Source organism: Rana temporaria, chromosome 5 (genome assembly GCF_905171775.1).
Source record: "Rana temporaria chromosome 5, aRanTem1.1, whole genome shotgun sequence".
Classification (NCBI taxonomy): domain Eukaryota; kingdom Metazoa; phylum Chordata; class Amphibia; order Anura; family Ranidae; genus Rana; species Rana temporaria.
Genome location: NC_053493.1, coordinates 366,462,538 through 366,475,036, shown reverse-complemented (window position 1 = coordinate 366,475,036; position 12,499 = coordinate 366,462,538). Strand labels below are relative to the sequence as shown.

Below are 12,499 nucleotides of genomic sequence, written 5' to 3'. Positions count from 1 at the left end.
GGCCTAAGTATACAAGCAGGGCATCCTGGCGAATGATGTGGGCCCATCTGTGGTACAGGGTCTACCTGCTACATCTACTGACATTTTACGTTTTTTTTCTAGAAACACTTTTTTGTCCCAATCAGATTATTACAAGCTTAGAGAGTTAAGGCACTATTTACATCTAACCTAAACACATAATTTAGCCACAATAACATTGTAGGAAATGTTGGTCATAGGGACCCCAGAGCTTTAACAGTGCTACACAATGAAAAAATAGCATGCTTGTAGCTACTCTTCTTCCTCCACATGTCATAGCTGATCAGGACTGACTTAGGAACTAAATAGAAGCTATGCTCATATAAATTTAAAAGACATACCTTCCTGAGTTTTATTGGCAGTTATGATGCCATCGTGAGGTTGGGTATAAACTTCTACTGTCTTACAATGTTTGCAAGCAGCGGCATAGGTCCCATGATCACAACAGTCCCTGATCTGGCAGGCCTGGGTCAATTCCAGAATCTCCCACACTCAACTTCTTCATTTTATACAGTAGTAACACTTACAATAATGCAAAGTGGAGAACCGTTCATATAAAATCTTCAATGGCAGACTGGGAAGCTGCTAAAGACTGGAACACTGCCTTGGTCATGTAATTTCTATTTCTACAAGACTGAGGACAAGGGGTGCTTTGGGCTGCATCACCAAGCCACTGATTAGATGGCTGGAGGATCTTCTATGAGCATTTCCAAGCTCTTCATATGTTTTGTTTCTGTATAATATACTGTAGTAAAAATTTGGAAGTGAGGGCTGAGCAGAGAGTTGTGAAAGTGTAGGGCAGGGGTGCCCAACCTTTTGAAGAGCAAGGGCCACTTAAGCGACTTGGTAACCGGTTGCGGGCCACAATGAGCAGAGCGGGTGGATGGCAGCCCACTTGGCTCTATAGAGCCAGTTCTACTCTCAGCACACCAAGCTCACAGGTAATAACAGAAGTCTATGGCTCAGTGCAGTTAAACCACAGGTGCACTTCTCTGCACCTGTGGATCAGTTTGAAAGCAGCCCAGTAACCACTACAGAACAGATATGCCCATATATACACTGTGATTTTAGTTTCCTTTAATAACAGTATTCAATTCAATTTTATTCCATCCCAGAGCATGAGGTCGCAGGCCAAATCAGAGGGCTCAGCGGGCCACTGGATGGGCACCCCTGGTGTAGGGTCTTGATTTCAAGATTATATTGGAGCCCCAACATCTTTAGCTATGCTCTGTTTTTGGGATCACATGTGCTTTACTTACTTCTTCCGTGTGGCCCCAAACTGTTCTATGAGTCATTAAAAGAAACTTTTTTTCTGAGAAAAATTGAAGAGTCTGTGTTTTCCTTCTGAAAAATGCTTCTTATGTGGCTATTATGCTGACCCTCTGATCTCAGTACACTCTGAGTCACAGACCCTGGAACAAATACATATCAGAAAGGTCTGATAAGGTCTGAAAGGTCCTTTCTTGGATAAGTGACCCACACAATTAAAGGTAAAGAGTCATCATGACAGCCAGGCAACTAGCATTTGTAGAATAAAATAAAAAAAGTCAAATATTGTAGCCTCTGTATTTTTTATCAGTAAAGGTTTGCTTTAAAGTAGATCCAGAAATCCAGTCACCAAACTTTCATGTAAAGCTGGCCATAAATGACTCATTTTTTTCGATCAGCCAATAGGCTGAATGAAAAAAAATTAACAGGTTCATCCATCCACACAAGCGAGGTGGGTAGAGGAATCCTCCCCACTGAGACAAAGTATTCTCATAGCGGGACTCTCTGCTGTCAAGATACACTGGTCAGTGGCTGCAGTAAATTGAGGAAACATTTCCAACAAGACCGGTCAACAGAAGTCAACCTATCAATCAACTTCTGATGAACAGACATTCACATATGGATCAACATTTAGCCAGTCCCTGCTAAACTGGCTGAATTGCGATGCCTCTATGGCCAGCTCAAGATATAATTTAAAAAGTTTTGGCAATGAAGGTTTTTTAAAATGTTTTCTCTTTATCCATTTTTTTCTGCAATTGTTCTGGTAACTAGTGTCCCTCAGGTCACAAGTGTTGGAAAATCCAAGATTTCTGGATTGTCACCAGAATGCGAATATAGGGGGAATATTCCAAAGGGTACACATGGTCTGTTTAGAGCTGTCTTAAAGAGAAATTCCCTCATAGTGGAGATATTTCCTCTTATGCCGTGTACACACATCGGGGTAGATTCACGTACCTTTAGGCGGGTGTAGCGTATCTCCTATACGCTACGCAGCCGTAACTTTGACAGGCGAGTTTGGTATTTTCAAAAATGTTGCTGCCGAAGTTACGGCGGTGTAGCGTATTAGGGCCAGCGTAAGCCCACCTAATTCAAATGTTGAAGCTGTGGGAGTGTTTTATGTATATTAACTGTGACCCCAAGTAAATGACGTTTCGATCGAATGGCGCATGCGCCGCCCGTGAACGTATCCCAGTGCGCATGCTCCAAATGACGTTGGCAAATCGTCATGCTTTCAACGTGAACGTAAATTACTGCCAGCCCCATTCACGGACGAGTTACGCAAACGACGTAAAATTTGAAAATTTTTACGCGGTTCCGACAGTCCATACTTAACATTGGCTGCGCCATGTGTTTGGTGGTTTATCTTTACGCCTGAAAACCCCTTACGTAAACGGCGTATCTTTACTGCGACGGCCGGGCGTACATTCGTGAATAGGCGTATCTAGCTGATTTACATATTCTAGGCGTAAATCAGCGTACACGCCCCTAGCGGCCAGCGTAAATATGCAGTTAAGATACGACGGCGTATCTTAGCAATATTTAAGCGTATCTCAGTTTGGAAATACGCTTAAATATACGACGGCGGGGATTCGGACTTACAATGGCGTATCTACTGATACGCCCGTCGTAAGTCTTTATGAATCTACCCCAATGTGTGTAGTCCCATAGGAATTTTTTCTTCGGAAAATCCGATGAATTCCATCTGAGTTTAGATATAGAACATGTTCTATTTTTCTCCGATGGAATTCCGTGATTGGCCAGGCAAAAGCCCGATCGTGTGTACGCGGCATTTCTCCCTGTTGTGTCTGTAGGACAAGAAGTAAAGGAAAATCTCTCAAATAAGACAAAGATGGAAAAAACAGACATGGGTTTAACCATAGCCTACTTCATCCAAATTAAATTAAAGTTTTGTCTTTAGATATACTTTAAAGCAATTTTGATGGCTATTTTCAATCTTTTTTAAATATGCAGCTTTCATGCAGCTTGGTAGTGATTTTGCAGTGAAAGTCCTTGTGTAAGCACTTCTGGTTAAGAGGTGACAATTGTGCTCCTGTGTGGTCACACTGTCATACATAATTCTGATGAAGACTTGTGGTTTCCTTCAGTGCGAGGCAAGGCACCATCCATAGTAAGGGGCCATTTGGCGTGTTTGTTTTTAACTATTGCTTTTTATATTAAAACAATATCATGCTATGGCCGTGCCTTTTTTAAATTTTTTCTGACCCAATGTGAGGCGGAGTTCCCCAGGCATAAATGATTGATTCACCCAGTGGAGAGTCTCCTTGTCCATCTACTGACTCGTCTGGTATTAACCAACCAAGCTATATCTTTTTTTTTTTTTTTTTTTTTTTGTCTTTTTTTTTTTTTTTTTTGTTTTCCCACTTCAGACTCCACCAAAGATAAAAAGGATCTTTTAGGCGAGGAGGGGGCCAGACTCTTGGCCCATACTTCACATGCCGATATCATCTCCTCTATGGTATCGCATCATAAGTGGGTGGTAATCTTTTATTTGATATATATATATATATATATATTATCCTTCTTTTCTTTTTTTTTTTTTTTTTCCTTTTTTTTTTCCTCTCTCTCCCCTTCCCCTTCCTTCTTTTCTTTCCGTTTAAATATTTCAAAAAGGAAAAAATTACTTTCCCTCCCTTTCCATTTCCACTTTAATTTTCAGAGAAACTACATCACTCTGGAGATCTGTATGGGAAAAAACTACCCATCCTAACCCTCCCCCCCTCCCCCCTCCCTCATCTTTCCCTGCCAGTATCAATTTATTAATTTGATAGTTTCGGAGCCAATATTATACCCAAGCTTCCCTTTCTTAATTACATCACTGTCCCTTGCGCCCTGGTTCTTGCTTGTATGTGTGCGAGAGGCCTCCCGGAATCTCTTGGGCCCGGATGGTCTCTCCCACATCAATCCTATCAGTACGTGCTTATCCAAGTCGTGTCCAAAAGGAGAGAGAAAAAAAAAAAAAAAAAAAAAAAAAACCCAAAAAAAAAAAAGAAAAAAATCAAAAAACATAAAACATAAAACATACCTGTCTCCCCCTAGTTCACTGGATATCCATAGCATCAGCGAAACCTATTGTGTATTTAAATTTTTTCCATTTTTCCCATTTTTCTACAAATTCTTCCCAGTTCGCCTCATCTTTAAATCTTAGATGTTCTAAATTATAAATTTCCTCCACTCTATTACACCACCCGTGCAGGGAAGGGCTCTCTTTTTTCTTCCAATTACGCGCTATCTGGTGTTTTGCTGCATTCAAGAGTTGTGGAACCAAAGTTTTCAAGTATTGTTTTGTGGGAATTCGTGATCCATGTAATACGCATACCCAAGGGTCATCTGGGAGGTCATTATTTGTAATTTCCTGGATCTTTTTCCTTATTTCCCTCCAATATGTTTTTATTTTGGTGCATTTCCACCAAACATGCGCCATTGAGCCCACTTCACCACACCCTCTCCAACATTGTTGTGAGGTAGATTTTGAAATTTTATGTAATTTATCTGGTGTAAGGTACCATTGAACCAAGCATTTATAGTTTAGCTCCCTGGTATCATTATTTATTGAGGTTTCATGGACCCTAGTTATTATTTGATTGATCTCAAAATCATTTACCCGGGATCCCAACTCTTCCTCCCACTTCGCGATATATGGTAGAACATTCTGTGATTTTGTTTCATTTAATATCTGATATATTTTAGAGATGATGCCCTTCTCCGTTTTTCCTTCACATAAATTTTCGAAAGGGAGTAAATTTGTTTCTGCTCTAACTGGTTGGGGAAGACTATCAAAAAAATGTTTTAATTGTATATAGCGCCATTCATTAATAAGAATCATATCCTGTTTATTTTTTAATTCCTGAATTGTTAAAAGCCTGTTAGACCTCATAACGTCTTTTAGTTTTATATTTTCTTGCAATATCCATTTTCCAAACCTATTTTTTTCTCCTGGTAAGAAATACTGTGTATCCGTTAAAGGGAGTAGGGGTGAGTTATATTCCCATTTATTTTTTTTGTGAATTTGATCCCATATAGTTAAAGCATATCTCGTAATATAGTGCGTTTCTAAATTAATTCCTCTATACTGTGCCGGTACCCAGATTAGTTTTCCCAGTGGTAGTTTACTCGTCGTGATTTCTAAATGTACCCACCTTTTTTCTGTATTATTTCTTGCCCAATCCATGAGGCGTGTTATTACAATTGCTTGGTGATATTTTTTAATATCCGGTGCCCCTAACCCTCCCTGTGATTTATCTTTAATCAGTATATTCATTTTAACCCGTGGTTTTTTCCCCCTCCAAATAAATCTTACAAGGAGTGATTGTAATTTTTTAAAATAGGTTTGGGGAATTGGTATCGGAAGCATCTGTAATTTGTAAAGTATCTTTGGCAAGATTGTCATTTTATATATGTTTATTCTTCCAGTCCAGGACAATTGCCCCGGAGCAATTCTATTTAACTCGGTTTTAACCTCGTTTAATAACGTCATAAAATTAATTTTATATAAGCTCTCTCTAGAGATTGCTAGCTTAATTCCCAGGTATGTTAATTCCTCTTTCCAGGCGAACTTAAAATCTTTTTGTAAGGCACTTCTATCTTTTTTTTGAATGTTAATACTCAAAATTTCTGATTTCGCGGGGTTAATTTTGAAATTGGATAATTTACCATACTCATTTATTATTTCCATCAGGTTAGGTAGCGTGGTCCTGGGGTTCATAACGTAAAATAATATGTCATCTGCATAAGCAGCAATCTTATGTTCCTCGCCCCCGGATATTAACCCCGCGATATCCGAATTTTGTCTTATTGTTCTTAGGAGGGGTTCTAATGCTAACGTGAATAACATGGGTGATAAAGGGCATCCCTGTCGGGTGCCATTTTTCATTTCAAACAGCTCTGATAAACACCCATTGACTTTGACTCTCGCTGTCGGTCTGTTATATAAAGCTCTTACCCATCCTCTCAATCTCGGGCCAAAGCCCATTGATTCTAAAGTATTTTGCATGAAGCCCCAGTCTACCCTATCAAAGGCCTTTTCGGCATCTATGGCTAGGAGTAGACCTGGGGCTCCACTTTTCCTAATCTCCTCTATCGCTAATAGGGTTCTAATCCCATTGTCCCTTCCTTGCCTACCTAAAATGAATCCCACCTGGTCCGTGTGTATCATTTCCTGCATCACATTTTCCATCCTTATTGCAAGAATCTTGGAGAAGATTTTTAAATCAATGTTTAAAAGGGAGATCGGTCTATAACTGGAGCATAAAGAATCATCCTTGCCCTCTTTGGGGATTACTGATATAATCGCTTCCAACGACTCTTTCATCATCTCCCATTTTTCGCCAATGCCGTTAAAATAAGAGCATAATTTGGGAATTAATATATCTGAAATTTTTTTATAGTATGAGCTGGTCAAACCGTCCGGGCCAGGGCTTTTCCCATTTGGTAACATTCGAATGGCTTTGCTTATTTCCTCTTCTGTTATGTGGTTCTCAAGATTATTATATTTATTCTGCGCGATCTTTGTTAAATCTGCCTTTCTCAAGTATGTTTTAATTTGTTCCTCTTTTAATATATCCTCCTCCTTATTACTCTTTTCCTTAATTGAGTACAATTTTTCATAAAATTTTAAAAAACTTTTAACTATATCTGATGTCTTATATCTTATCTCTCCCGTATTTGTTTGTATTTTTTCTATATAATTAGCCATTTTTTTTTTCTTCAGCAAATTTGCCAGGTATTTCCCTGTCTTATTGCTCCATAGGTATCTTTCTTTTTTAACTAGGTTTGAGGCTATTCGGGTTTCATGATCGATTAGTCCCTTTAATTCCTCCCTTTTAATGTTAAGATTCAGCAGGAGATCTCTCTGTCTCGTTTCTTTATGCAATTGTTCTAAGTCGAATATTTCTTTAACTATTTTTACCTTTTTTTGATGATTTTTTTTCTTCTTTTCTGCTCCTTCCTTAATCAGAATTCCCCTAACAAATGCTTTATGCGTTTCCCATATAATTGCTTCGGACATTCCTTCTGTATTATTTTCTAAAAAAAACTGTTCTATTTCTTTCCTTAATCTCTCCTCTATATCTACGTCCGTTAGTAAATCTTCATTAAGTCTCCAGTTTCTTTTCCCACAAGCCCTCTCTCCTATCTTCAGTTGTAATAAAATTGGTGCATGGTCAGAAAAAGTTGTAATACCAATCTTTGTATCTTCAGCGACCTCCAGTAATTTATGTTCTATTAAAAAATAATCTATTCTGGTATACGTCCCATGCACAGGGGAGCGGTATGTATAGTCTTTTTGACTTATATGTTGGGATCTCCAAACATCAACCAATTGGTGTTGGAACATTTTCCTTTTTAGATTTTTCCTCTCCCTAATTCCGGAGCCCTGTGCATGAGACGTACTATCTAATTTGGGATCTAACCATGTATTGAAGTCTCCTCCCAGGATACCATCTCCTATCTTAAAGTTCATAAACTCGTCTAATATTCCTGACTGGAATTTAACCGCATTTTTATTCGGGCCATACACATTCGCCAGGGACACCTTTACCCCATTCAGATTCCCCCCTAAAAAAAGGAAACGCCCTTCTTGATCTATCTTCATTTTTTCTAGTACAAATCTAACATTCCTAGAGAATCCTATAGCTACACCTTTGGCACGACTTATAGGAGAATCCGCATAGAACCACATGGGAAACTCATCTGATCGGACCCTACTCTTGGAGTCCCTAGTCAGATGGGTTTCCTGAAAAAAGACAACATCTGCCTTCAGGAATATCAATTCTCTCAGTATGTTCTCTCTTTTGCTTGGCGCATTTAACCCTCGAACATTGTATGATATTATATTAACTTTTGGCATCCGAAACTATAGAATTATAATTTATTACAAAAATTTTACTGGCCCCTCTGCTTCCCTCTCTTCTACCCCCCCTCCCTCCCCCACCAAGCACCCCTCCCTCCTCCTCCCTCCAACCCATCCCCCCCTCCGCCATCCCTCCCCTCCTCCCTCTACCCCCCCTAGATTGGGGGAAAATGACCTTCCCTAGGTCTATAGATCCGTGGCCCTCACCCATGTGGCCCTACGGTTCTCCCCCCTCGAGGTTGAGCTCTAGGTAGGCGGGTTTGCGAGCAGATGCCCTCCCCTAATGGGGTTCCTGTGCCCCCCGTCTTCTCGTTTCTTTACCATCGTCCTTTCTCTTATCAAAATGGTCTAGGCCAGTAGGTCCACTACCCTCATCTGTCCCCCTGTTGTCTTCTTTCTATCTTTTCCACACCCACTCATCTACTGCCCCCCTCTCCCTCCCATCCCTTCATCTCCCCCTTTTATTTATAAAATATACTATTTGTTTTTTCTTAAGATCTGTTTCCATGGCTGCTGATCGTCATTGGGCCCCCTCTGGGCTTTTTCCCACCATCCCGGTATCTCAGTCTCTGGGATATTCAGCTTTTTACAAAAAGAAATTGTGTCTTCAGGGAATCTTAATGTAGCAGAGCGTCCTTCTTTTTTTCCAACCAAACATGCTGGGAAGCCCCAAAAATATTGGATTTCTTGTCGCTTTAATTGTTCCAATAATGGCTTTAGCACTCTTTTCCTTGCCAATGTTTCGGGGGCTAGATCAGGGAAAATCTGTAACGTTGATTCCTCAAATTTAGCAGGACCGTTGGCTTTCAGATGTAGTCGGATTCGCTCTTTGTCTTGAAAGTTGTGGAATCTTACGATTACATCTCTCGGTAATTCATCCGCAACTCCAACAGGTTTTCTTATTCTATGAATTCTTTCTATTTTTATTTTTTCTGTTGCAGTTTTACCCAACATCTGGCCAAAAATTTTATCAGTTTTTCCCTGTAGATCTTCAACTTGTTCGTCTGGGAGTCCCCTAATCTTCAGATTTTTCCTTCTATTTCGATTTTCCTGCTCTTCCAATCTGTATTTTAAATACCTTTGTTCTTTCTGTATATCTTTCATCTGATCTTTAAGTTCCTTGACTTCTACTGCCTGTAGATCTATTTTCTCCTCTGTTTCTTCTACTCTCCTCAGGATGTGGTTCATGTCTTCATGAATAAGTACCATTTCTCCTTTTAGAGAAGATTCCATTTTGTTCATTACCGTTTCCATCCTAGCAAACATTTTTGCAATTTCTCCTTTGGTTGGAAGTTGATCTTCTGTCAATCCGCTCTCTTCCACCTCATCGTCTTCCTCGTCTGCTATAGTAGAGGATCTTGCTCCTTCCAACCCCTGGGATTGTCTTCTTAATCCCATTTTCTGCGAATTCTCTGTGGTTTTTTTTCTTGTTGAAGCCATTTTTTCCGGTGTATCTTTAACTGTGTTCTTTAACATATATTTTTTAATTGAATTTGGGCTTGCACTTATTTTTGGTGGGTTTGCTGTAGCCCCTCTAGGTAATCTACCCCTCATTCTATTATTTATACATGCATAACTCCAAACTTATGTTAAAAACAAAAAAAAAAAAAAAAAAAAAAAAAGGACCATGCAAAAATGATCGACAGTGCCAAGAAGATCAACAGTCCCACCAATCTATTCCGGGAGTGCCGGGCAGCCAAAAGAGTTTATATTTTATCAATACTCCTATACATTTTCCCCTTTTCCCCTTCTTTTCCCTTTCCCTTTTTCCTTCAGCAATCAAAGCCGTTTCAGTATTTATTAACAACTAAACCCTTTCTTCAAACTTCCAAATTCTTTAGGCAGGCCGGAACCCACTTGTCGATCACCGCTGTTTAGCTAATCCCGCTGGTCATTGGCTTTGGTTTTTAGAAACTATTTGTTCTTCCCCCAATGATCAAAGGGGTTACCGAGACTGGACAGGAAAGGACCTGTTTTCCATGGGATAAATTATGTACATGCTTTATTTCCCCTTTTCTTTTTTCTTTTTTTTTTTTTTCCTCTGTCACTCCCTGTCTCTCTCCGTTTTCTCTTCTTTTCCTTCTTTACACACACTTCTTTACACAGACTAAGTGCAGTATTGGGAGGTTTTAGGGTATCAAAAATGTCATGTATTTTCGTTCTTATTTCAATCGCTAATCAATTCCATTAACCAGATGTCTCTTATGGTGCCTGTTAGTGCATTCTCACAATTCCACAGTTCAATGCAACTGTAGCACTATAAGCTGATCACTATACTGCGTATGATATATGCATATGATATAGTCACAATATGGTCACAATCTCCATCATAGTTTATCACCGTCCCATTTATTTATTTTTTCTGCCCACTGCTCCTTATGTCAATAAAGTTATTATGTCAGTGATTTTTCAGCGATTTTTCAACTTTTGCAGACTGCCAGGCAAATACAACGTCTATTAAAAAGGACTGAAATGTTCTACTCACCACTCCGAGTCCTTATAATGCTTGAGGACCTATAAACATTTTACATATTACGCAAGTTTACACCTATATTGTATATTATTCTTTGTGACTTCTGTGACTTCTATTACTACTCACGAAACCTGGGATACGCTGTGCCACTTAGAATCTTTCCGATCCTGTTGTCCTCTGTATGCTTCTATTAGCTTCTATTAGCTCCGTGGTCTGTGGCAGGTAACGAGGAGGAATCCAAAAATCGGTCCTTCACAATGCTGCCTCTGCTCGCGCTCACTCTGTACTCTGCTCCAGGCTGCGGCAATCTCTCCTCTCCTCCCGACAGACCCGACTGTCAACGTGCACCGCGCCACGTCTGTACTACTCCAGCACTACTCTAGCACCTCAAGCCACAAGCCCCGGGTCAACATGCGAGAGATAGAAGCAGGTTCAAGGTTCAGGGTAAATGGTGAGGAAAAGTAAGGAAGGCTGGTAGGACGGAGGGGAGGGGGAGACGGGATAAGACGGGGCGAGGACCTGAAGACCTCCGTTAGCATCCGTTGCTACCGCTAAATGGCTCCTGGGCAATGAGTCCGTGAGTGCATACCGCTGGCGTGCCGCTGCTACGGACTACGGGCTATGAGTAACACGATCATCACTGGGCGTCATGGACAATGCTTCACACCCCCCGACTTCCAGTGATCGCTCTGACCCGACTTCCCCGAGCCAGCTCTGTCCGTGCTCCCGCACTCCCGTACAAGCCTCCGGGTTAGCCTTCTTGGATAAGCACACAACACGCCATACGTGCTAAACGCCAGCCCTGATCACCTGCATCTCCTCCGAGTTCAACGGTGCACAGGTGTGGCAACTGCTCACTCCCTACTCCACATGGAGCCCCTCCTCCCTCTCTATGTCCAGGATGTCCAAGCTATATCTGACCTGTCTTTTTAGTTAAAGGGGTCACGGTCAGTTGGTAAGTAGGCTACTTACCTTACCCACTGGGTGTGTGTCCCTACAAGATCGGTCTTTCCCCATGGTGATGGGCTCAAGTTCTCAACCACTTTGTACCCTCTATTACTATTGTGCCTTATTTATCCATATTGTTGCGTTTAATTGCATTTTTTCTATAGAATATCAATGCACTTTTAATATTGTTGATCTTAATTGCTAAGCACATTTGATCACTCATTGTACATGCTATCTAATTTCATAGTATATATTAGCGCCCTCTTATTATCTTTATACAACCTAAACATTTTACTGGGGAGACGAAATAGAGCCCCTGAGTTATCCTGCCCATTTGCTTCATGTTTTCATGGGCATCTTCTCATTACTTTTTCAGTATGGATCTAATGTGCTGGGTTGATCTTGAGCAGCTCAGAAGAATGCCTCACAAAGATAAAGAAAAAAGACATGAAAAATCAAAGGATATAAAGAATAAATATCTTAATAAAAAATATTTCTTTGGTCCAAACAGTCCGGCTACGAGAGACCAGCAAGAACAGGTATAAGATGAGAAAGCAATTCTATTATCTTTTATGTTGCAGTCTTTGTTTATTGATTGGAAAGAAGAAAAGTATTGAGGATTTAAATTCTGTAATTGTTGTATTAAATTAAAAAAATGATCAGCAGTCACTGCTTTGCCGCACCTCCTTAATGCATCTTAGTGTCTAATTCTTGTGTATTGGAAGATGCCCCAGGTTCCTGGCAGGGAGGATTGGGTGAAGCTGGTGTCTTGTTTAATGGAACCCTTAGGAGTGGATAGCACAATGCAATGATAAATAGAATTAAGTTTTACTCCTTCTGGACCAAATGGAATCACTATAGCTCTCTGGAGTATCTGAGGCATGCCCACTTTGGTCTATGATTGTGCTTGTATCCCTTTCTGT

General features: G+C 40.3%; 1 protein-coding gene across 1 annotated transcript in view; it reads left to right on the top strand.

Moving 5' to 3' along the window:
• The window catches only part of RGS22 (regulator of G protein signaling 22), a 169,180-nt gene that overhangs the window by 124,129 nt on the left and 32,552 nt on the right, over window positions 1-12,499 (top strand). Inside the window, exon 18 of the mRNA XM_040354637.1 lies at window positions 11,953-12,115. Within this exon, the coding sequence (XP_040210571.1) occupies window positions 11,953-12,115 (163 nt within the window). The remainder of the gene's footprint in view (window positions 1-11,952; window positions 12,116-12,499) is intronic.